The following is a 25,235-nucleotide window of genomic DNA, read 5'->3' on the forward strand; positions in this document are numbered from 1 at the left end:
CAGATGAAACTAGAATTGATAATGAAACAATTATTTCTACCATAGTAGAATTAGGAAAGGTATGCTTTTGCGCAAATAAGAGTAGGATGGGGACATTCACTCACTCTCGGTAATCTCTCTCCCACGGGACCCAGTCATTGCTATATTGATTTTTTGTTTATAGTGTAGGCGCTGAGTGGGTTTCTTATGCATTTAAAGGTCCTACCGAACCAGAAGTGTATTTCGACGTATTTTATCCCACTGAATCCGAATTTTAAATTTGTTTATCACCCAGAGTGAGGAAAATTTGTTATAAACCTATTAATTGTTTATACGGTTTAGCTATTAAAAATTTATAGCAAACAATTTTGTATCACTTTATTCTACATGAAAAAACAAATATTTCTTTTTTTATTCGTGTTGATACGAGCAATAGATCCGGAGATATGGTTAAAATTGTAAACAAAAATGATATCGAATAAGATGGGCGCGCGGCGCTTGGTTTGAAACGTCCGTAAACTGGCCAATAAATAATATTTTTGTACTTTAAGGTACTCATTTTAAAGGTATGAGTCTATATTTTATTGTTATGCACATAGGAATGAGTTTTATGCAATAGAAAGATAATCCTACATAATTATACATGAGAAAATTGAAAATTTGTTCTAGTTTAAGAATATTTTTAACTCACTAAGCTCTCATCGCCTTCATTCATTGTAAGGAACGATTTTTTCGTTACTAAAATCAAGGATTGTTCACACAAACGTATTTACGTTTTTTACAACATTTCAATCAGGAAGCGGGAACAAGCTCTCATCGCCTCCATTCATTGTAAGGAACGATTTTTTCGTTACTAAAATCAAGGATTGTTCACAAAAACGTATTCACGTTTTTACAACATTTCAGTCAGGAAGCGGGAACAAGCTAAGATGGCGTCGACTGGGTACGTGTGCGAAATGAATCAAAACCCGTTCCCCATCGAACATACCTTGTCTAATTCTACTACGATGTCTACTTTACACGTAGAAAAAAATTTAAAGTAACAATTTTACAACATTATTGTGTGGATTATTTAGATACTGATGTGTCTCAATTAATCGCATTCATCTTTAACTAAAATTAAGGTAGTATGAGCGCCAAGGCAAGTTAAGATTTGTGGTTGAAATTATTTGTTCCCTATTTTCAACTTTGATGATGAATTTTGTTATAACTTTATCAATGTAGACGAAAAATAAGAATAAAATTTTCTATATCTCCCTTGGTTTTCGAATTATCGAAAGCTAAATAATTAAACAAAATATTCAATTTTTGATATTTCGAAAATTACTCAAAATATCGAAAATAATATATATAATTCATCATCAAAATTGAAAATATATGTTTTTTTAAATTGTCCTCATTACCGTACTCATTAGTTTTTTGTTTTCAATAATTTAACTTAAGGTTTTAACTTAAATACATTTTTTTTTCATTTCCAATGCCTAGTTTTGGAGAAAAACAAATGTTAAATATTAGTCGGATAAAGGAATGCATAAAATAGCCATTCTTAGGGAATCCTCAATAACAGCTCCGATTTTAATGATTTTTTTTTCTAAATGATTCTATTTGTATATTATTTTAAATCAGGAATATTTCAGAGGTCGGAAATAATCTGAAGGAGGAATAGGTAATTTCGTGACTGATATATCGAAGCACAGCCTTAATCGCTAATGATAGAAGTTTGAAATTTCGAGAGGATATTGATTTTATACTGTGGGTGTCATTTTTTCGAAATTCATCCCATCATAAAATAGGGTATGAAAATATATACAAATCTTCATTGTTGAGATCACTATTTATCCGATTTAATAAATTCTTTCTCCTATAGAATGCTACATTTATTTTTTAATAAGCTAAGGCTCCGCACCGAAAGTTAAAATTCATTTTTATTGTTGTTAAGTTAAAATACAATTTTTTGTGGAAAAAAATATTTTGCACATATATTGTTTAAACAATATAAATAACTACTAGATATTCAGGTTATAGCCTTCAATTCTTTTAACGTCCCTTTTGTTCACTATTTAATGGATTTTAACTTTTAGTGCAAATCTTTAATTATTTTAAAAAGAAAATACGACCATGCCACTTGCTGATAACGTAGCATTCTATAGATGAAATAATTTTAAAAATCGGTTAAGTAGTGAACTCAAAAATGATGGTTGGTATATATTTTCATACAATCTTTAGGGGATGGATTTCGAAAAACTCCTTCTCAAATGCTACAGATAAAGTCAATATCCTCTCGAAATTCCAAACTTCTATCATTTGCGATTTAGGCTGCGCGTCGATATATGATCAGTCGCGACATTGTCTATTCCCCCTCCAGATTATTTTACCCCTCTGAAATGTTTCTGATTTTAATACCAAACCACGTTTTAGGTTTCTATTTAAAATTACAAAAAAATTATCCGATATACATTTCATTTTCCAACATCGAATAGCAGCTCATTAACTAGTTTTAGACGAAAATAATATTTCAAACATGTCACTTGCAGCTGTAATAAACTTTTAACAGCTGCAAGTAACATGTTTGAAGTAATGTTTTTGGATTTTCAGCAACTGATTCTGATCAAATGAAAAAACAATTGAATTCAATTATCAATACTAGTTTCATCTGTGTAAATAAATTTTTAACATTTATAAAATTTATTTACACAGATGAAACTAGTATTGATAATAAATCAGCGATGTCAAGAAAATGTGCAAGAAAACAATTAGCTTTACATCAGAAAATCAAGGATTAGTTTAAGGTAAATTCTTTAATTGACATCAATGGAAAACGTTTTAACTTAAATATACGTTTTCCATTGATGTCAATTGAAGAATTTCCTATCGCTGCAGTTCAAATTTGATCATTGACTTATTGTGAAGTTCGGAAGTAAGTGTTAAATATTACATTTAATTCAAAGCAGCTGTTGAATTTGCAGATGTACCTCCATGGTGTGAAAAGTTGATTCGTAAAGATGAAGTAGTGCATAGATTTAAAGTTAATCTTATTATGTTGTTTATTTATCTATCACCACAATAAAATGTACATCGAATAATTTTTCATTGTGACACTAACGTTGAATACCAGCTCATTAACTAGTTTCAGATAAAAATAATAAAAATATTTCAAAAATGTCACTTGCAGCTGTAATAAACTTTAAACAGCTGCAGTGACATTTTCGAAGCAATGTTTTTTAGATTTTGCCCAAAAATTTAATTAGCCTTGCATTAAAAAGGGATTGGTTTTAGGAAAATTCTTTATATGTCATCAATGGAAAACGTAATAACTTAAATGTACGTTTTCCATTGATGACAATTGAAGAATTTTCGATCGCTCCTGTTCAAATTGGATCATTGACTTATCGTGAAGTTCAAAAGTTAATATTAAATACTGCAGTTAATTCAAAAGGGGCTGTTGAATTTACAGACGTAACTCGATTCTGTGTTTTGTCGATTTGTAAAGACCAAGTAGTGCATAAATTTAAAAGTAATTGTTCTAGCAGATAGTCTCATTGTGGTATTTTTGATGATGGTATTGATTTGATGGTTAACCGTCTTATTTTTATTGTTAGATTTGGTTTGTATGACTATAAATATACACATAATGGGTTTGATGTAAACTAAGAATTATAATCGACAAAATAAAACCGAAAAAACAGTCTAACCCGAGAATTGACTTATCTTTGGTTGATTTTTATGGGAGCCAGTGGAGGAAAATGTTTGCCTGAGCATCAAACGCTTATATATCGAAAACGGTGAAGTTAGGTAAAAATGCCAGCTAAATATAACGGTGTAAACAATGAATTAAAAATATAAAAAAATATATAAATATTCCTATTGTTTGTCTTCACTTGTTTTGGATACTAAAAATTATATTGTACATTTTCATGAAACAAATTAACAGAGATTCTTCTTTCGTATTAAAGTTTTTATACAAAATAAGTAAAATTCTATCACTTTTATACAATAATAATAATAATAATAAAAGGTGTCCCAAGATTAACGTCTGATTCGCGTTAATTTTGGAACACTCCTTTATAAAATATATATACCTTTGAAAATCCATTACTGGAATTGTCAACAGAGTGAGAACCACGTCTCAAAGTAGATTGACAAGGATAATAAATGCCGAGGCATGGTCATAATAGGCATTTCTTAATATACAACATAATATCCTGGCGCGTATTTTTAAAATAAGATAATACCACTTTTACATAAAGTTAAAACAGTATATTTTGTACAAATTACCATTTTACCATTAAAAAAAAATTTTATCATAGAATTAACGCAAAATTATCTAACAATATTACTCGTTTGAACGTTAAAACAAAATAAAATTTTATTTATTTATTTTAAGTACATGTGAATGTGATATATAAACACATCATTGAAGCAGCTGATTCTGGTCATACGATCATGCGCATTGAATACCATGTCTCCAAAATGGTGTTTTCTCTGTTAGGTTTTTAAAAAAATGCATTTGAAAACACACGCAACTATCAAATTAAAAGTCTGAATGTATACAAATTTAAAAAAAAAAATAAAAAAAAAAGTAAAATTTTTATTAAAAAATTTATATAACAACACAAACTACAAAGTTTATATAAAAAAGTAGGAAAATTGTAATTATAAAAGCATATATCTCCTACCACTTTAATTATTGAAATAATCAACTGATTGTAACGAGAATGATTTACTTTTTTTTTTACTCGGGGCGCTGACATCTTAGCGTTAAAATTCAATACATATATACATATGATTATGACAAGGACACAGGGAAACTCACTGACAGTCTTCTCTCTCATTCATCATATCGCATCCACTTACAGGCTAGCAGATCCCTCACGTTCTTTATGATTATTTAATATTCTATGAACTAAACAGGTAAGGCACAAGAAATTAATTATTATGATGTTACAACTTATTTTTTGTTTTCTTTCTTTGATATTATATTTTTATACCATGTATATGAAATATACATAGTCTATTAAGTTTAGTCCCAAGTTTGTAACGCTTAAAAATATTCATGCTACGAAAAATATTTTGATATAGATGTTCATAGAATCACCTAATTAGTCCATTTCCGGTTGTCTGTCTGTCGTCTGTCCTGTCATCACGATTACTCAAAAACGAAGAAATATCAAGCTAAAATTGTTATAGCGTGCTGAGGACGTAAAAGGTGAGGTCAGGTTCGTAAATGAGCAACATATGTCAGTTGGGTCTTGGGTCCGTAGGACCCATCTTGTAAACCGTTAGAGATAGAACAAAAGTTTAAATGTAAAAAATGTTTATTTTCGACTAACGATAATACCCTAATATGCTTTTTGTATACTGTAATATAGAAATGTACAAGAAATTGGATTAAATCACGATTTTTAGTTGAAATATTTGTTACGGATTTAATACCAGTCGCTACATTTTTCAGGTGTTTACAGAGGGTGGCTACTAACCCGCCTTTTCTTGGCGACTTCATCATTATTTCACATACTTGCCGCAATCCCATTCGATTTAATCGCCAGTGTAAGAAAATCAACATTTATAAATACCAGAAAAGATGTGGGTGAGGTTGAGTTGAAGGGTTTAATCGACATTTCGGCAATGTCAACACTTACTCGGAGGCTTGAGGCCTGCGAGTATTATTATTGTGTTACGCTATATAGAAGACTCGTTCATTCACGCTTTGAAGCATTTCCAGCTTTTTGCGAATCTTCTTCAAGGTTGTTTAGATTATCTTGTCTAGATCTTGTCAATTTTCTAGTAGCAGTAATTGATATGAGTTTGAGTTTGAGAAACAAAGTGTGTCCTGAAAAACTAGGTACAATCATTGCGTTATAAACTATTTTTAAATAATACAGTGTTTATCAAAGAAAAAAATATTAGAATCGAACCAGAAAATAACGAAAATAATCGCTCATTTTCTTCAAACTTTGTTCGTATCTAAAAATAAATAATTGGTAAAATAAATTAAAGATGAGTTATTAATTACTTTAATTATTAGTAAAGTCAAAAGTATATATATAAGGACATCAAATAAAATTAAACAAATACCAAAAGAAAAATATCAGTGTTTAATTTGTAAAGACGTCGTATTTATCCCAAAGGATTCACAAAGTCTCTCCGTTTCAAACATTAAGACTTTTGGTGGCAGCCTAAGACCCTTGGTACACAACAATATAGGCCAGTCGATCGAACATTAAAATCGCAAGAAAACGGTTAGTTGTTATTTTTTAATATGTTGTTAGGACCAAGTTTTAGTTTTCTCAATAAAAGTCCAAAATTGCGTTTTTTTTTAGAAAATATATATTTTTTAAGTTTTTAAAATAGTTCTGTAGGTTTAATACTTACCGAGATAAAGCTCTCCAAAAATAGGTAATTTTTTCGAAAAAAGTGAAATTTTAGTACTTGGTCTGTTTTCGACTCTAATATCGGGTAAAATACTCATATTATGGGTGGAATCATAAGAAAAGATGTTATAAGCAAAGAATTTAATATAAAGCAAAGAGCGATGTCTTTAGGCCATATAATGATAATAATAATTAAGCCTATTAACTATTGAGCCCACTGCAGGGCAAAGGCCCCTTCCAAATCCCTCCACTTGTTACGATCAGTGGCGAGTCTTTTCCACATTCCTCCTGAGTAGCTCACAAGGCTATCTCTCCATTGTTTAATCTGGCGTCCCTTCTTTCTTTTGCAATTGTGTTTGGCCATATCGTTCACTCACAAATCTTAAAAATCCAAAAAAAGGAGAAACCTGCATTTTTCGCCAGATTAATCATATATATCCACAATAGCCCGGAAGCGAATCGCAAAATAACTTGTTTTATCAGTAATAGAGGTGTTGTGGGACACTCGGTAGGAACTATGTTTCTTTCGTTTTAAATTATGTATTATTTTTCAAGTTTTGGTTTATCAAGTTCTGAAAATAGACATTTTCTTATTAATAACAGAATAATCAAAAATTACTAAAGATCAGAATCAATTACCTAATTATTATTACATGGATTTCGCTTTTTTGTTACACTTTATTTTGTTACCATAGAGATAATATATATTTGTTACTCAAAAAGTTGTTACGATTTTTTTGGTCTAGCCTCTCTTTGGTCTATACACAATAGTCCGGAAGCAAATCGCAAAATTATTTGTTTTAACGGTTAACAGCCTAAATCTTGTTAAAGCGACAAACAAACCCGTAAAACAATAGACTGACAACCCTATGAGACCGATTGTAAAAATGTAGCCGGAGCAATTTTTAATGAAAAATAGATTTGCGGCTCAACTTGGTCGATAAACCGGATAATTTTCACATGAAATTATAGCCTACAATCTACCCTTCAACGAAAAAGTAGGTTACTTGGTCAAATCAGTTGGAAACATAGACATATAAGACTGTGACTTAATGGCGCACTTGTCCACTTACAGTAAGCCCTTGTCCAAGACTGTAAATGCACAAACGCAACTGAAAAGAAACAAACCGTACGTAGGAGCATCGTTCTCTTTTTATCGAGACTGGGCAGATCACGCCCACTCCTTCAGTCTATTCTTATATGTCTATAGTTGGAAAAGTTTAGCGATTCTGTTATTTGCGATATGGTCATCTATTACTTTAAAAATATTTAAGGATGTATGAGCATGGTAGTGGGGGCACAAATTTAAAAATAGATATTTTCAATTTTGATGATAAATTTATATTATTACTTGACGATATAAGACGAAAAGTAAGAATAAAATTTTTCGATATCTGGCTTAATTTTCAAAATATCGAAAATTGAAAATTTTGTTTAATTATTTAGCTTTCGATATTTCGAAAACCAAGACACATATCGAAAAATTTTATTCTTATTTTTCGTCTACATTCATGAAGTTATAACAAAATTCATCAGCAAAGTTGAAAATAAGATAAAAATAATTTCAACCCTTAATCTACCCTGCTCTTACATCCCTTATATGGACGGTGACACTTAGTTTTTTCTTTTCTAATTCATTGCTAATATGTTTACTTTCTATCAAAAAGTTTTTTTTTAAATTTGTTTTCATTCATTCCAAATGAAAATTATCAAAAACTTCCAAAATATGTCGTTTTTTGAGATTCCTCCATAAGAGCCAATGTATTTTATATCGATTTTTAATGACTTTTTTCTTAAAAATTTGCACGGTTACCTAAGCTGAAATTTTAACCACATATTCTTTGAGTAAAAGACTACCTACAAACAAATTTTGAGCCTTTAAATCAAACATTGTTGTCATGCTCATACATCCTTAAGAAAGTAACAGATATGAAAAATGATTATTTTAGTGCCTTAGTAAAATGCCGATATATGATTACGCAATTTATCATGCATAGTATGTATTATATGGGAATATCAGTTATGTATGTGTGATATGACAGAGTAATCAACACTGTCTATACATGGTATTTCAATAATTAACTTAGTCAGTTGTTTGTTTTCACTGTTTTTGTTATATATTCATTTTGTAATTTTTTTTTGTATTATATTGGCAAAATATATCAAAATCGGTTTGAGGTCAAATAGCTTTAAATACATTCATTAATTGTATTACATTTGATTGAATTAGAGAAAATACTTTCAAAAATTTTCGAAATTCTTCTAGAATGCTTCACGAGACCAATAATTGAAGTTATCTGCAAATTTTCAACTTCTTTTCTTCTTCTTTTATAATTTGGGAGAAAATGGACTCCAAAGTTCATAACCCTCAAGTTTAAAAACAATGTTTACGAAAAATGTTTCAAACAAAAGATGTTTATTTTTTTATAAGAAATAATTTTTTATTGTTAAACTTTTTTTCTATTTCTAACGGTTTACAAGATGGATCTTATTTCATTTAATTGAATTTGGAAAAATGTACAATTTTAAAATTGGCAAATTTCGCACAATTTGGAAGCTAAAAAGTCGGAAAAAAAACAAAAATGTGAACAAATAAATCAGCTAAAACTTTTATTAAAATATTGAACCTTTTTTTATTTGATGTATAGTTTTTTTTGTAAAAATCTGATTAAAACTTCCAACTACCCCAAAAAAAGAGCGCTAGGCCCGCCCCAGAGTCAACTTTTTGGTACGAAGTTTTTATAACGTAAAAAACAACTGTTAAGTTTAAAGATATACGAGCACCATGGAAGGCCATTTTAAATAAAAAGCTTTCTGGAGTAATTTTCAAAATATCGAGAATTGAAAATTTTGTTTAATTATTTAGCTTTCGATATTTCGAAAACCAAAGCAGATATCGAAAAATTTTATTATTATTTTTCGTCTAATACTACAAGGTACAAATTATTTTAACCTTAAATATAAAATTGCCTTGATGAAATTTTAATAAAAAAATAATAATAATTTCTCTAATTACTTCCCCGTTAGTATACAAAAATACACTAATAGTTTTATTTCTAAAACATAATTAAAGCAATCGATAATGATATTCTCATTCGGTCAACTCAAATAACAATTATGTATACCTAATTTTTTTTTAAATTACAATTTTTAGTTAATTTAGTTAGCTTACATAATACCCAAATACCTATATTGATTTGACAACTAATCAAAATCGTTAATTATATAATTAGAAACAATAATATTCATTATTTAAACAAATCTAATTATAAAAAGAATAAATTATGTAATTAAAAAAAATTACAACCATAATATATTAATCGTTTTTAAATAACGAAATGTTTATGATTTATATTCGTCATAATGTTTTGATATTTATTACGGTATCTATTGCGCATGTGTTGATAAACCAATAAGGTGAAAATATAATAACAAATAAAATACAATTCGATGTTATTATTATTATTGTTACCTCCATATATTAAACTAGTGAAAGATCTAACACCGAGATTCCAAGTAATTTCCTGTTATTGTATTCTTAAGAATAATTATGAAAATCAGTATGTAATTTTAAACCACATTAGTAGATTCTCAAAAAATGTTAAAAAATGCAATAAATTGTTAATACCTTCATCATATTATATCGATAAATTGTAGAGTTCCCAACTTTATTAAGATTAGGGAAATAAAATGAACAGTATTTTACAAAAGAAACAGTATTTTTTTAGACGTTTTAAAACATATTTTTTTGAGCTTCTTGCATGATTTAACAATTTATTCTCATTTTTACAATATTAATAAACCTCTCCACAGTTTAATTCTGTCATGCTGCCACTTTATATTTATTACAGAAAACACCCTTTCGGTAAAGACTGAAGTGACAGGAACAGAAAGTATGTTTGAGACAATTTTACAGTTATGTTTTTAAATTCTTGTGAAGTGTTGACAATTAAATGATTCCATTTTTGGCTAATATTCATACCAAAAAAATCTTTGTCCATATCGATATTAAGTATATGCAAAAAATAGGCATTAAAAGACTTTCAAACTTTCAATCATTTTTTCAAAATGATCAAAGGTGACCAAAGACTTTAATGACAAATGACTGATTAAAGAAAGCCAATTAGTTTGATTGAAATCAAACCACATCTCCAGATAAAAAATAGCTTTATTTATTAAAAGTATGAGTTATTAACAGTTCTATTAAAATAATGTTAGGAGCGAGGATATAAGAATAAATAGATTGGAAAAAATTGACCCGGAAAATAGACCGAAAAAATGTCTCTATAGTGTTCGATTTTTGAACGCAAGGGATAAACTTCAGACCCAACCAACTCCTCTATATAGTCGACAAACTCAACCCACCAACTTGTAATTACAACAAAATCGGGGTTTATACAGTTTTCGGTCTATTTTTACCGATTACCTGGTAGATTTTAAGATTTCTTTTTCTTATGTGCCTTTTTTTTTCGTGAAACTCTCCATCAGCAGGCGCTACAAATCTTTTTAAGGTTTCCGGTCTACATGCAGAAACTACACGAGCTCTCTGTTAATCTAGTCATAAAATTGAAAAAGGCTCTCCGTAAAAGTTTTAGAAGCATTTCATATTACTTTTGCGCAAAAGGTCTTTTTCCCCTATTTCGACTCTTCTGAGTCCCAATTTGCTGGTTGCCCAATCGAAATCTCGACCGGAAGTAAGGTATTCAAGATGGCGGCCAAGATGGTGTCAAAACCCGAAATCGGCGCTGTAAAGCCCCGCTTTGACTTAGGAATGCGCCCAAAATATGCAATTACACGTTTTAGAGCATGAAGAACTCGAAAATATACTTTAAAAAAATTATGGGTTAGGATTTTTCAAGATGGCGAATAAGATTTCAAATTTTCACTCTAATACAACATTTGAACTTAACTTTTAGTTTATGTACAAAATATATATAAGACAACACATGGTGAAACAAAAAAGAAAGCTTACAGGAGCTTACAGAAAAATTGCTGGTGTGTCTCCCGAGAATTGAGACAGGTGCGTTTGCAGGGAGTATACAGTTTTACACACGGCACATTTGCGTTCCTACTGTTGCTGTTTTTCGCGTTACAAAGGCTCTTACAGTGATAAATAACAACTTCAAGGCACGACTTAGGTATAGAATCTAACGTCATGAGTTGAAGCACAAGTTGATTGCTATCAACACCCAGCCAAAGTCTTAAAGGTGGGTCAGAAATAGCGTGGAAAGATGGGAATGCTTCCATAACAAACTTGAAATTATAAATAAAGATATTAGATACCATTTAATACCGTTTTTACCGTCTTTCATGTAAATATCCAGGACAATTCAGGACGTACCTAATACAATTTGACGACAAAGGTCTCTAAGTACTTGAGAATGTTCTCATCCAAGTCCGCTCAGAAGTTTAAGTTATCGAAGAAAAGCTTACAAGCACCTATCTTTGTAATAGATGTAAGTTTAGACGTTGAATCGCAAAAACTAACTAGATTATTGGTTTGAGAGTTTCTTGAAAATGTCATACACTGGAAAGTATTTTGTATCCTGTGCAGTGAAGCTCATAACCCGCCGATGCGAGCACTTCATTTTTTGGTCATCATAACAATATTTTTAGCTGTACTGTCGACGACAAAAACCGAGTTCGATCGGTGGACTGCGACATCTCGTAAAATCCTTCTGAGAGCATCACTTCAAGATCACCAATGTCAGGTTCTAGTATTTCATCGGTCAAAAACCTGCATAAGTCTTTTTCTCCAAAAGAAATAAAAAGGTACTCCAGTTATTCGGCATCGTTATAATCAGTGATTTCCTTGGGAATGGAACTGAAACTCTTTGCTCTTTTTTACGTTCTTGTTCCACCTTTTATGGATTGAGGCAAGTACCTGTCTAATACAACGTGAACTTCACTATGTTTCAATCCCATCCTCAATATTCTTTTTATAAAGCAGTCAGCGTAATCACAAAATATTTCAGCTTTCCGCAGGGAAACCACTGATTCTAACGTGCCGATGCCGAAGAGTAGCTTTTTATTTCTTTCGGAGTACAAGGCAGACTTATGTAGGTTTTTGCCTGATAAAATACTAGAATATGACATTGGTAATCTTCAAGTCATGTTCTCAAGAGGGTTTAAGGAGCTGTCCCACGATGAGTCCACCAATGTTGATTTGCTGAGAGCGTCATAAGAGCTGATAACCGTATGACTCTTTATACTGTCGACAGTACAGCTGAAAATATTGTTGTGAATACCAGAGACAGTGAAGTAGTGCTTTTTCTTGCCCATCACTTAGCCAAAATTAAGTGTTCGCACATGAAACTTTCACCTGAAAAAGTCAATCATCTTAAAAGTTTTGAAAAAGTCAATCTGACCGCCATCTTGAATATCTCACTTCCGGTCGAGATTTCGGATGGGCAACCGGCATTTTCGGTTGGTATAAAAGTTCGATTTTCTGAAATTTTTACTAGTCTATGTATATCAAGTTTAAATTTTTTTCATTAAAGGATAAAAATAACTTTTTATTTTAAAATATTTTTATACATTTTTTTTTTTGTGCCTTAAAAATTACTTTATACTTAGGAGCGTATATTATAAGTTATGTGTATATAGAGGTTTTGTGGCGCTCATACCAGATTTTATTATACACGTTTATTAAAAATAGTCAAATCAATTTTTATAAAAATTGTGTATATTTAAAACGATGCGATGGACAAACGGACGGAAATACATACAGAACATACATACCTGAAGTGAGGTAAGAGGGGTTATGTGTGTGTACATTGTATGGATGTGCGCACGCAACTAAGCGGTCTAGCCATTTTGTGACAAATTAAAGTCTTTTGTTATGATGTGATATGCCAGAGTTAGGATAATAATTTATAAAAATAATATAATAAATAATTAAATAATATGAATTATGATTTCTATCAATAAAAATATTTTTGAATATACGCTAAATAATAAACAAATGTGATATTTACGCGCCATTTAAATAATAAATAGATGTTTTTAGAATGTTTCAATTGCAATGGTTGTTGAAACATTCGGTCTCCGCCGGAATGAGCAGTACACAGTGTACATGTTGTACAGTGCTTGGTGTTTGTGATTAAAAAGTGTTTTAACAGAATATATATATTTGTGTGTTTTTATTTCTTTTCATTTTTTTTACGTTCGTTCTCAATTTTTTAAGTTAATATTCTTATTTTATTAATTAATCATATTATGTTATTATTTCATACGCGGAATGTTTATTATTAAATAAGTGGATTATTCATTTTTTATTGTAAGTAAATTAATAAGTGTTTATTGTCATAGCGACTACCAATTAATGAAATCAATGATAGAAAATTGAAAAAAATATTTCTTTGCATGACAAGATGGCTGCCGACGGGAGTGTGAATCAGAGAGATTCAATTTAGTAGATGCTTTATGTTTTATAATTATTTTACAAGTGCCTTTAAATGTTTGGATTTTTTTACATACAAATTTTAGATTATTTATGTTATGATGAAATGATTGTTCTTTTCAAACTTCATTTAGTATTTTTTTTATAATACGTATGGCCGTCGGTTCGCGGGACGCGAGGGTACCGTTCAGTAGTAGTCAGTTGACTTGGAATCCTCAGACATTATACAAGCTACTTTATATCGTAATATAGCGGGAAATAAATTATTTAATCAATTCAATAAATTTCAGGTTAATATTAACTACATCAATTATTTTTTTTCCATACAAAAAAGTTGTTTCATTTTGGTTGTGTAATTTCTAGTAATAACCTCTTTGTTTTTAAAAGGGAAATGGATTTCGATCAATTTATGTAAAAATTTAGGAAAAATATTCTAAAATGAACATGATTCAATATTCCAATTAATGAGTTTCTAGCTCAAATAATGATTTAAAAAAACTTCCTTTTCAATGTCTTCTAAAAAAGGAAATTAAACTTTCAGTATACAAGAGCTTTTAGATTTGAGAAAGTTATTTCGAATAAAAAGTAAGGCATATGGTTTTCAAACACTTGTAAAAAGGGCAATATTAATTATTAGTTTTTCTAATTTATAGGATTTTGAGAGTTTAGGCTGAATTTTTATTCCTAAAGTTTTGTATTTTATTTTAAAATGTTTTATTCTAAGGCAAATAATATCCGGAAAAATAAATGGATTCAGAAATAGAGTATTACTACATACTTTTAAACTATTCAGATATTGAATTAAATTCAATTTCTGGTTTTCCCTATGTTCATAAACTTAAAGCGGCTCCGTCTCTGCCTGTGTATTTGTGTAAATAATTTTGGAAACGACTAATCAATCCATTTCCAATAGAAATACCATGGAAATGTCCAATATTTTCTTAAGACTATTTTAGAATTTAGACAATTGATGCAAATTTTATGTTTTCACTAGGATACACTTTTATCGCTCGAAAATTTAATCTATGTGTTTTAAATTAAGATTTACGTTATATAGACTTCCAACTAATTACAACTTGAAATATTGGTCAAATGTAGCTCATTCGATTCCTCTTTTTAAAATATACTTTTCGCTACACTAACTTTTTTAAAAAGGTGGAAAACGAATTATTTTGAATTTATTTGATTTGAGGCGTGTAATTCAATGAATAAGTCGGTTGATAGTTGGGAAACAGGAACATTTAGCCAGCTCAACCTTGTCATAGAAAGGCATAGGGACATATGTAGACCAAAATTTTTTGAAAAGCTTATTTTGGATTAAAATTGTCATTTAGTAGGTATTTTCGGGTGCTGAAAACGAATCCGATGTTAGATTTCACAGATTCTGACACATATTCCGAAAATCGTGTCATTTTTAACCGGAAATATAGATTTTTGGTACAAAAACGGAAAACTAATTATTTATCGTCTAAACTGTGCTCTAGGAAGTATTTTTAACACGCTTTACCTGTATGTATGTATGTAAGCGTGTTTTTTTAGTTTTTTAAACTATATTTTATTGTGTGGCATTTTGATATATTTATAAATTGTTTCGTGAAGAAAACAACCTTGGATTCAATGGATTTTGGGTTCGACTCCCAGTTGAGTTGAGGTTTTTTTTTTTTTAAATTGATAAAATTTTGTTATTTTTCTTCCACAAATTTACCACAAATGTTCCTCCACAAGAAGTAATTTTTAAATTGAAGCACAACAAAATTAAATCAAAACTCATGATATTAAAGAAAAAAGTGTTGTATCTTTGAAATTTTCCACAGTTATTAGGTTGTAAAAATTTCGAATCAAAAAAATCGGCCACTCAGGGGGTGATTAACTCCCTTTTGTGGGGGGCTTTAAAAATAAAAAACAAATAACTATGGTTCAAATAAAATAAAGTTCAAATTTAAATACTCGTTGATTTAAATTGTGTAACATTTTTGATTTTTTTCGACTTTCGAGCTTAAAAATTGATCGAAATATGTCAATTTTAAAATGTTCAATCAAATAAAAAACGAAATTTTATTTGAAATAGTTTTTCGTCAACATCACTGTTCCGTTAGAACGTCTCGAAAATATGTATTCGTCTTTAAAAAATTTCGGAGTTTTCGAAAATATCTTCTACAACTTTTTTTTTTCGTTTTTCGGGAATATTTCACAAGGCCACTAGTTGAAGTTACATACAAATTTTCAACTCTCTCTCTTTTATAGTTTTGGAGGAAATATACACCAAAAGTTTGTTCTAATTTGCCCCCTCGCGGGTGGTGTTTACGACAAAAAATTTGCAATTAAAAGTTGTTTATTATACCATGAAATATACCATAGTATATTAAGTTTAATACCAAGTTTTCATAGCTCAAAATCACCTAATTAGTCCATCTCCGCTTGTCTATCCGTGTGTCTGCCCGTAAGCACGATAACTCAAAACAAAAAGAGATATCAATATTAAATTTTTATAACGTATTTAGGACGTAAAGTGAGGTTGATTTCGCAAATGGACAACATAGGTCAATTGCGTCTCGGGTCCGTAGGACCCACCTTGTAAACCGTTAGAGATAGAACAAAAGTTTAAATGTAAAAAATATTCCTTATAAAAAAATACCCAACTTTTGTTTAAAATAGTTTTTTGTAAACATCACTGTTTACCCACGAGGGCGTTAGGTGCAAATTTTATAGTCTGTATAGGAGTATCAATTATATGTGTGAGGCTATCTAAGATTGGATATCTTTCTTTACTTACGTGATGTCAAAAACAAACGATTGCGTCATCAACACACTCTATATATGGTATTTCAACAATTAACTCAGTCAATTGTTTGTTTTCACTTGTTTTTTTATAACTTAAACATTAAAATTTTTGTGCTATTATCTCTTTTTACAAGATGGATACTTTTTAATTTGATTGAAGCTAGGAAGTCGAAAAAAAAAAACAAATGTACACAATTAAATCAGATAGAACTTTTTTATTTATTTGATGGATAGTTTTTTTGTAATTTGTAGAAAACTGATTAAAACTACCCTCTTCCCCTAAAAAAGAGAGCTAAGCACTCCCCCGAGTGGCCGATTTTTTGGTACGAAGTTTTTACAACCTAATTAATAACTGTAGAAAATTTCAAAGATGCAACACTTTTTTCCTTTTAGATATTTAGTTTCATTTTATTAATACTTAAATATTAGGGTATTATCGTTAATCAAAAATAAATTATGAAATTTGAAAAAAGTTAAAATTTATGTAAAAATAAACTTAAATATTCTGATTTCGAGTCATAAAGGCACATTTTTCTTTTATAATATTAAAATTATAAATCGTAATTTTTAAACTGTATATCACGTGACCTAAAACGCGAGCAAGCCCTGCTGTGATGTCATAGCGGTATGAGTCATAGACCATCAATTAGTTCAGTGTAGACAGCTAATAAAACATAGATAATAAGTATTTATATATATTATATTCAGATGTCTATGAATATATCTGTCAAACTTATTTCTGTTATTTCGTATAATGATATCGATATTACGTCATTAAATTGGATTCCTGCGTTTTTAACATTTTAAAATTTAATTTAAGTTTTTGGCAAGAAAGCGTGTGTATTTTTCCGAAATAAGTTTTTGGTGGCTTTTTATTAGCAAAATCAATATTTTAAAGTACTTTTTAGTAGAATACCCTAATACCCTTGTAAAAGGCAAAACATGAAATTTGTTCATTACATAGAGAATATTCTTCGAAAGTTTTATAAAAATTAATCTCAAACTATTTTTGATTTAAAAACGAAGAGAGTTTTTTTTTTGGGACAATTTGCATGACGTTAAATCAAAACATAAAATAATTTTGGGTTATTTAGGATTTACGAAAAGTTAGTTAGTAATTAAAAATAAAATTATTAAGAATAATCTCATTATATTTTGTAGCTTTAAATAATTTTGTATATATTTTTAATGGAGGTAGTGTGATGTATTTTACACGAACACGTATTTTTTTTACAGTTAAAATGGTAATGCAATTCACTTAAAAAACAAAGAAATTCCTTAAATTATCCTTTGATGCCTTCCTTGTCCTTAATTAATAATAATAATTAAATAACAATAATATATTAAATAATTTAAAAATAAATAATACTTAAATTAATAACATTTAAAAATGAGTGAAGACGTTAGCGAAGATATTTGGACGCAATGGTTTTTGGACGCAATACGTAAAATACGATCACAAAAGCAACGACCAAGCGTTGAACGTATTTGTCATGCAATACGACAACATCATGCGTTCCATGAAGACGTTGTAGCGGAACATTTAGAGGTGGCTGTTAAAAATGGATCGGTATTGAAAGTGTTTAATAAAGGTCAAAGTTCATATAAAGATCCTGGTGGTTTTGTACAAAATAGACAATTAAAAGTATCAAAAACATCAGATTTATCACGTATCATTGCGAAATCTGTTGGCGAATTAGGGGAACGTGACGGGTCCACATTAAAAAGTATTGAGAAATTTATTTTACAATCACATTCAGTCAGTTTAGATCCTCCTGACTTGGATTTAAAACAATTGTTAAGGGTATCGGCTAAACGAGCTGTGGCCAGAGGACTAGTCGTCCAAGATGGTAAACTGTTTAAAGTTCGTTTGATGCCCATATCAAGTCCAGTGACTTTAAAGAAAAAGGAATCAACTACTACATCACCCAATAAACTCAAAACACCTGAAATTGATTCTGCACTCAAGGTAAGAAATTCTTTTATTTTATTCATTACTATCAGTAATAAGGTATCATCGTTAGTCAAAAATAAATCATGAAATTTAAAAAAAGTTAAAATTTATGTAAAAATAAACTTAAATATTCTGATTTCGAGTCATTAAAAAGCACACTTTTCTTTTATAATATTAAAATTATAAATCGTAATTTTTAAACTGTATATCACATGACCTAAAACGCGGGTAAGCCCTGCTGTGATGTCATAGCGGTATGAGTCATAGACCATCAATTAGTTCAGTGTAGACAGCTAATAAAACATAGATAATAAGTATTTATATATATTATATTCAGATGTCTATGAATATATCTGTCAAACTTATTTGTGTTATTTCGTATAATGATACCCATATTACGTCATCAAATTGGATGCCCGCGATTTTGACAGTTTAAAATTTAATTTAAGTTTTTGGCAAGAATGCGTGTGTATTTTTCCGAAATAAATTTTTTGTGGTTTTTTATTAGCAAAATCAACATTTTGAAGTACTTTTTCAAAAATAGTAGAATATCCTATTCACCTAGCCCATACGTGGGATATTTCTAGGAAGTAAAATCGGAATGAGTAGGCGCAATGTTTTCTGAAGGTTTTGTTGCAGACCAGAGTTATTAATTTAAATCCTTATATTTGTATTTTTTAACCCAGCTGCTAGCTTCAGCCTCATAACTAAGTCCAATCTGATGTCAGAACATGTTGTCCCTCATTAGACTCTACAACTTTTGTTCTAGTTATTTTTTGATTGGTAAACTATAAAACAAGCTATTAACCATAATAGATTAAAATGATTCACCCTGTATGTTACTATTTGTTGTGAAACCAAATTATTTTACTTATAAATCGAAATCGTCAAGCAAAGCGGGGCGGGTAATTCCTATCTTTGTAAATTCTAGGTTATGTGTTATTCTTTTGTATTAGGTATATTATTATAAAGTTTCATTAAAATCCATATAGTATTATTCGAAATCGTCCATCGAATCGGGCGAATAATAACTGCTTCATAATAGACACATTACTAAAAAACGTGAAATTGTCAGAGAATTCAAATCCTACTGGAAAATTCAGGGAAATGTCAGAGAATTCTGTAAAAACAGAGAAAAGTCAGGAAATTTTATCAGTTTCGTAACAAAGTTCTAAAATTTTTTATGATTTTCTTTTCAAATTTAAGTTATTAAATGTTAATTTCAAAAGTTTAAATAATTGGCGTAAAATTTGTTGGCTTCGTGGAACCCTTCATAAATATATACTTAACAAGATAACGTCAAAAGAGTTAAAAAAAATTATCATAAACAAAGATGGACTCCGATTTTTGTTGTTCAAGCTTAATAAATATTTGAAAAGAACGTTTGTGAGATTTAATTTTTGGTGGGTTATATTCTTGAGTGTCGCACTCACAGTCACAGTCGTTGTTCTGCACTGTTGAAGTGTTGAGTGTTGATTAAAACAATGAATGAATGATTCATGAAATTACATTATTTTCAAGGTGAATTAAAGTAGTTAGGCCGTCATATGACTAGTCGAGTTAGCAACTTATTTTTTATTCATTGAATTTAAATTTACGTTATGAATAAAAATAATATTTGTATCACGTAAATGTTTTTTAATGCTTTAAAAATATCGTAAAAGATATAATTTATTCGTCAATTTTGATCCGGTCAAAATAAATAAAGAAATATGATTGAAAGTACAATAATTCGCACCCGGTTGAAATTTGGTAAGATTGTTCTTCCATCAAACACATCATAAATGAAATCTAAAAAGTTCTCATCGATCCGAGACGTGGAAAAAAATGTAAAGGGAGTCGAAGGTTACAAAAACGGGTTTTTCGTGATTTTCAGCAAAACTGTAAGTTTTATCATAAAGTAGCTCAGACAAAAATTGTAGATCAGATAATTAAATTATATATAATAATGTCTCACTCAATTTTTCTTCCTAAGAGCCACCGTTTCTGAGATATAACGATTCAAAAAGCTGGAAGAGTTGTAAATTGACGCCAGCGCTTGCAGTGGATAATTTTGGCATAAAGGTGGCTGTTATGACTAATTTTCAATTCTCTACATGTAAATGGAATAGTAAATGTCCAGTTAAAATTATTGAAATATAGCAATTAATTAAACTTGTTGCATTAGAAATTGTGAAAATAAGATACGAAATTGAACAAATAATATTTTTTATTTGTAAATTCACATAATTACTGATTTAAATTTGTTAGAAAAACCATATGACGATTACATCTCTTCCAACTTTTTGAATCGTTAAATCTCAGGTGGCTCTTTGGAAAAAAAAAGTATTGGGACATTATTATATAAAATTTTGTTATTTAAAATTTTTGTCGGAGCTAGTTTTTTGATTTTTAACCATTTTCCTGAAAATCACGAAAAATGCGTTTTTGTAACGATGAGGACTTTTTAGATTTCATTTAAGTAGAAGGTGTTTTGAACAATCCTACCAAATTTTAGCCGGGTGCGAATTTTTGTACCTTCGATTGTTTAAATTGATCGAATCATTTGACTAGTTTTTGACGTTTAAACGTTAAAAACCAAAGATTTATTATGTTTTCTTTTCGGAAAGCGCTGTAAAGTAATAAATTTTTTTCATGATAAAAACTTTTTTGAAGTTCAATCACCGATTAATTTTTGTATCTTAAAATAATTTAAAATGCCCCACAAGAGGCTCCAAACTGTGTTTATCGTGATCAAGGAACTTTAAACTATCATCAACTGCAAGAAAAAAAAATTCATTGTGCTTGCTCAAACAGCCGAACTTTAGGAATTCAACAATTGTATGTTTTATTAGGAATATATTTCGGGCAGGTTAATTTTTTATCTTTAGATACATAATTAATTGTACAATGTTTCAATTAAGAATTCATGGAACGCCTTACTTTTATCACTATTTTTATTTTAAGGTCTAATCAAAAAATAGTAATAACACTTAGAATGTTTTAACAGTGAACGGAATCTAGCAGACAAATTTGTTCTCCTCTCATGTATTTACGAAACTCACTGCACATCATAATCAATTTGTAAAAAAAACATAAATATTATTGAAAATAATAAATTTTTACAAGTTTATACTTAAATAATAATAAATATGGAATGGTCCCTTTTATAGGGACTCTTAAATATGGAATATCGGGATTCGTGGAGATGGGGATCGAAAAATCAACTTAATGATTTACAATTTTGATTTAATTTGATTAATTATATACCAAAAAAAGTTTTCTGAGCTTATCCAGATTTTTAAGAGATGCAAAATCGTATTTTTTGGGACTCTTTAAGTTGGGGTCACAATCCTTATTGAAATTTATTAGTTATATACCAAAAAAGATTTAATAAAAATTGTGAAGGAGAAAAATCTATAAATGCCTTTTAACAAATTTTTCAAATTGCCTGCTAGCTTAAACTCTTACTTAAAGAGTCCTGTAAAATAGCTTTGCACCACTTTAAAATCTTGATAAGCTCAGAAAACTTTTTTTAGTAAATAATTAATCAAATAAAATCAAAATGGTTAGGGAGAAAGCTCATTAAGTTGATTTTTCCACCCCTATCTCCACGAATCTTGATATTTTATCCTTAGAGTCCCTATAAAAAGAGTTTGCACCACTTGGAACCTTTTTATAACTGAATTATTTAAGTATAACCTCATAAAATTTTTTTATTAATTTTAATAATATTTTGACTTTTTCAAATTTATATTGATGTACAGAGTTACGTATATCCATGAGAGGATACTAAAGTCTGCTGGAATTGTCTGCTACTTTTCGTTCACTTGTTTTAACTCATGCGATTTTAATGTCATAGAGTATCCACATATACTATATACATACAGGTCAAGCGAATAAAAGTCTATTAAAAAGGAATTAGGTTTTTTAAACAGGTTGATTGATAAGTTCGTCTCGGAAGCGCTCACTTCTATATAAGAACCAAAACAGGTAAACAGGATATACTGGGCATTTACATTTAATCGAAGCCCATCTTGATAGAGCTTGCGCTGTATTTCATTGATGCGCGCTCATGGTAACATATAGTATTCATTTTATAATAAATATTAAGGTAGTATGGGTCGTCCACAGATCATCTTTTTTTCAAAATTTTAAATTGCGTACAAAATTTAATAAACACATTACCATAATTTATCATAATAATTAAACTGATTTAAAACAATTAATAATACATAAAATTATATTACAAAAAAAATAAAAATAGTATTTTTACCATTCATTTGATTAGTTATTATAGTTATAATTCCTATATTATCGACATATTATACTCTAGAAATCTTCTGTACCATCATAAAAATAATAGATTTGGCAACGTTACAACGGTTTAAAGCGCCGAGTTATGGTTCTTTAAAATTTTCGGAGTCGATTGTCTATTTGGTCTGGTAAAAAGAATAACGCACGGGATCCCATTGAGTTACGATTTTTAATTTTCAATATTTCATTAAAAAAGTCGCTAAGGCATCCTCAAAATTGAATAAAACATTATTTAGATACTTATCTTTAATTTAATAAAAGGCTGACTGTTCTAAGTTTATTTTTATATTTTAACCATACTACCTTAAATATAGATATAGACAGATTAAAATGTTACATGCATCATATGCATATCAATAAGTGTTATTAGTTTATGTTGTGTTGTCTATTTCAACATTGATTAAATCAATATTAAACAATTCAAAATAAACAATTGACTAAGTCAATTGTTTATTTTGAATTTTGATTTTGCCCCAATTTCCTAGATCAATTCCTGTATTATATAAATAGTAAATACGTATTTCGACTACTATATTGTCATCAAAAAGAAGTAGAAAGTCAATTATCAGCTATTTGAACATTTTTTTTTTGATGCATTTTTTTTTTTTAATATTTAACAAAATTTTGGTATAGGTGTTCACAAAATCACCTTATTAGTCCATTTTCGGTTGTCTGTCTGTCTGACACCACGATAACTCAGAAACGAAGAAAGATATCAAGCTGTAATTTTTATAACGCGCTTAGAACGTGAAAAGTGAGGTTGATTTTGTAAATGAGCAGCATAAGTCAATTGAGTCTTGGGTCCGTGGGACCGATCTTGTAAACCGTTAGAGATAGGATAAAAGTTTAAATGTAAAAAATGTTCCTAATAAAAAAATAAACAACTTTTGCTTGAAATATTTTTTCGTAAACATCACTGTTAACCCGTGAGAGGGCAAATTAGCGCAAATTATATACTATAGGTTTTATATGGAAATATCAGTTTTGTGTGGCTATTTTTTTTTTACTATCACATGACGTAAAAACAAGTGAAAACAAACAATTACTGAGTTAATTGTTTAAATACCATGTATAGACAGTGGTGATTACACTGTCACATTACACATATCCTATACATGTCACACATATATAACTGATATACCCATATAAAACATACTATACAATTTGCGTATAAATTTCAGTCTCACGGGTAAACAGTGATATTTACGAAAAAATGTTTCAAACAAAATTTGTTCATTTTTTACATTTAAACTTTTGTTATATCTCTAACGGTTTACAAGATGGATCCTACGGACCCAAGGCCCAATTCACCTATGTTGCTCGACGTTTTACGTCCTCAGCACGCTGTAAAAATTTCAGCTTGATATCTCTTTTCGTTTTTGAGTTATCGTGATGACAGACAACAGGAAATGAACTAATTAGATGATTTTATGAACACCTATACCAAAATTTTGTTGATAGCATCATTATTTTTAAGCGTTACAAACTTGGGGTAAACTTAGTATACCTTGGTATATTTCAAATACATGGTATAAAAACTTGGAACTAAACTTAGTATACCTTGGTATATTTCATATACATGGTATAAAAACAAACGATAGCGTAATCAGCATTGTCTGTACATGGTATTTCCACAATTAACTCAGTCAATTATTTGTTTTCACTTGTTTTACCATAAGAATAATTTAAAACAATTAACTAAAATATAGTTTGTTACTTATTCCTGAATTTATATCTATAATCTTTTATGTACCTTAAATTTTTTAACTAAAGTGCCAAAAGCAACTTTAAAAGTGACAGTTATTCATTTGTTTAGTTTCTATTCATTCATTGGTTGAGAGTTGTTATCTACGTTGGCACGTGATGTGAAGTAATGCTGTTATGACTCCTCCTATTTAAACAACATAATGTGTGCTTTTTCAAACACATGCTTTAGTAAAATATTATTTGAAAATTTTATTTTTACCTTATGGTTTATTTTTAAAACATTTATTTGTAAAAATTTTAGCATAGTCCAATGCATTAACGAAAATCGAGGAGGGGTGATCGAAAAGTTTGTGACACTACATTTTTTTATTCATCCATTCGACAGGCGGTTGTTTGGAGACCTTAAATCTGATTTTGCGTATTCGCGAAATTAACTCTTTCGCCACCATCTTGGAAAATAACTTTTTTTTGCGTTTTGATTCTATTTATTAAAATTTGATGATTTTGATCTTGTTCGCCTTATCTGCGTTTTATCTTCAAGTCGATTGAAGTCAAAGTACACACGATTGAAATAAAGTTTCAAAATATAGATTTTTTTAAATCAAGTATCACTTTTTGGGTCAGCCCGTAACTGAATTGGATTAACAAACATTTTATACCATAAATATATATATATATATATATATATATATATATATATATGAAATATATCAAGGTATATTAAGCATTTTGTTAAAATATATCG

General features: G+C 29.3%; 2 protein-coding genes across 2 annotated transcripts in view; both read left to right on the forward strand.

Moving 5' to 3' along the window:
* Positions 1-13,026: 13,026 nt before the first annotated feature.
* Positions 13,027-25,235, forward strand: part of LOC123300842 (putative uncharacterized protein DDB_G0271606) — a 55,939-nt gene continuing 43,730 nt past the window's right edge. Inside the window, exon 1 of the mRNA XM_044883492.1 lies at positions 13,027-13,101. The gene's annotated coding sequence lies outside the window, so the exon portion shown is untranslated. The remainder of the gene's footprint in view (positions 13,102-25,235) is intronic.
* LOC123301309 (histone acetyltransferase KAT6A-like) overlaps positions 17,835-25,235 on the forward strand; it is a 28,828-nt gene continuing 21,427 nt past the window's right edge. The window contains exon 1 of the mRNA XM_044884046.1: positions 17,835-18,502. Coding sequence (XP_044739981.1) covers positions 17,924-18,502 — 579 coding nt within the window. The 5' untranslated portion in view covers positions 17,835-17,923. The remainder of the gene's footprint in view (positions 18,503-25,235) is intronic.

Source organism: Chrysoperla carnea, chromosome 5, assembly GCF_905475395.1.
Source record: "Chrysoperla carnea chromosome 5, inChrCarn1.1, whole genome shotgun sequence".
In the NCBI taxonomy this organism is placed as follows: Eukaryota; Metazoa; Arthropoda; class Insecta; order Neuroptera; family Chrysopidae; genus Chrysoperla; species Chrysoperla carnea.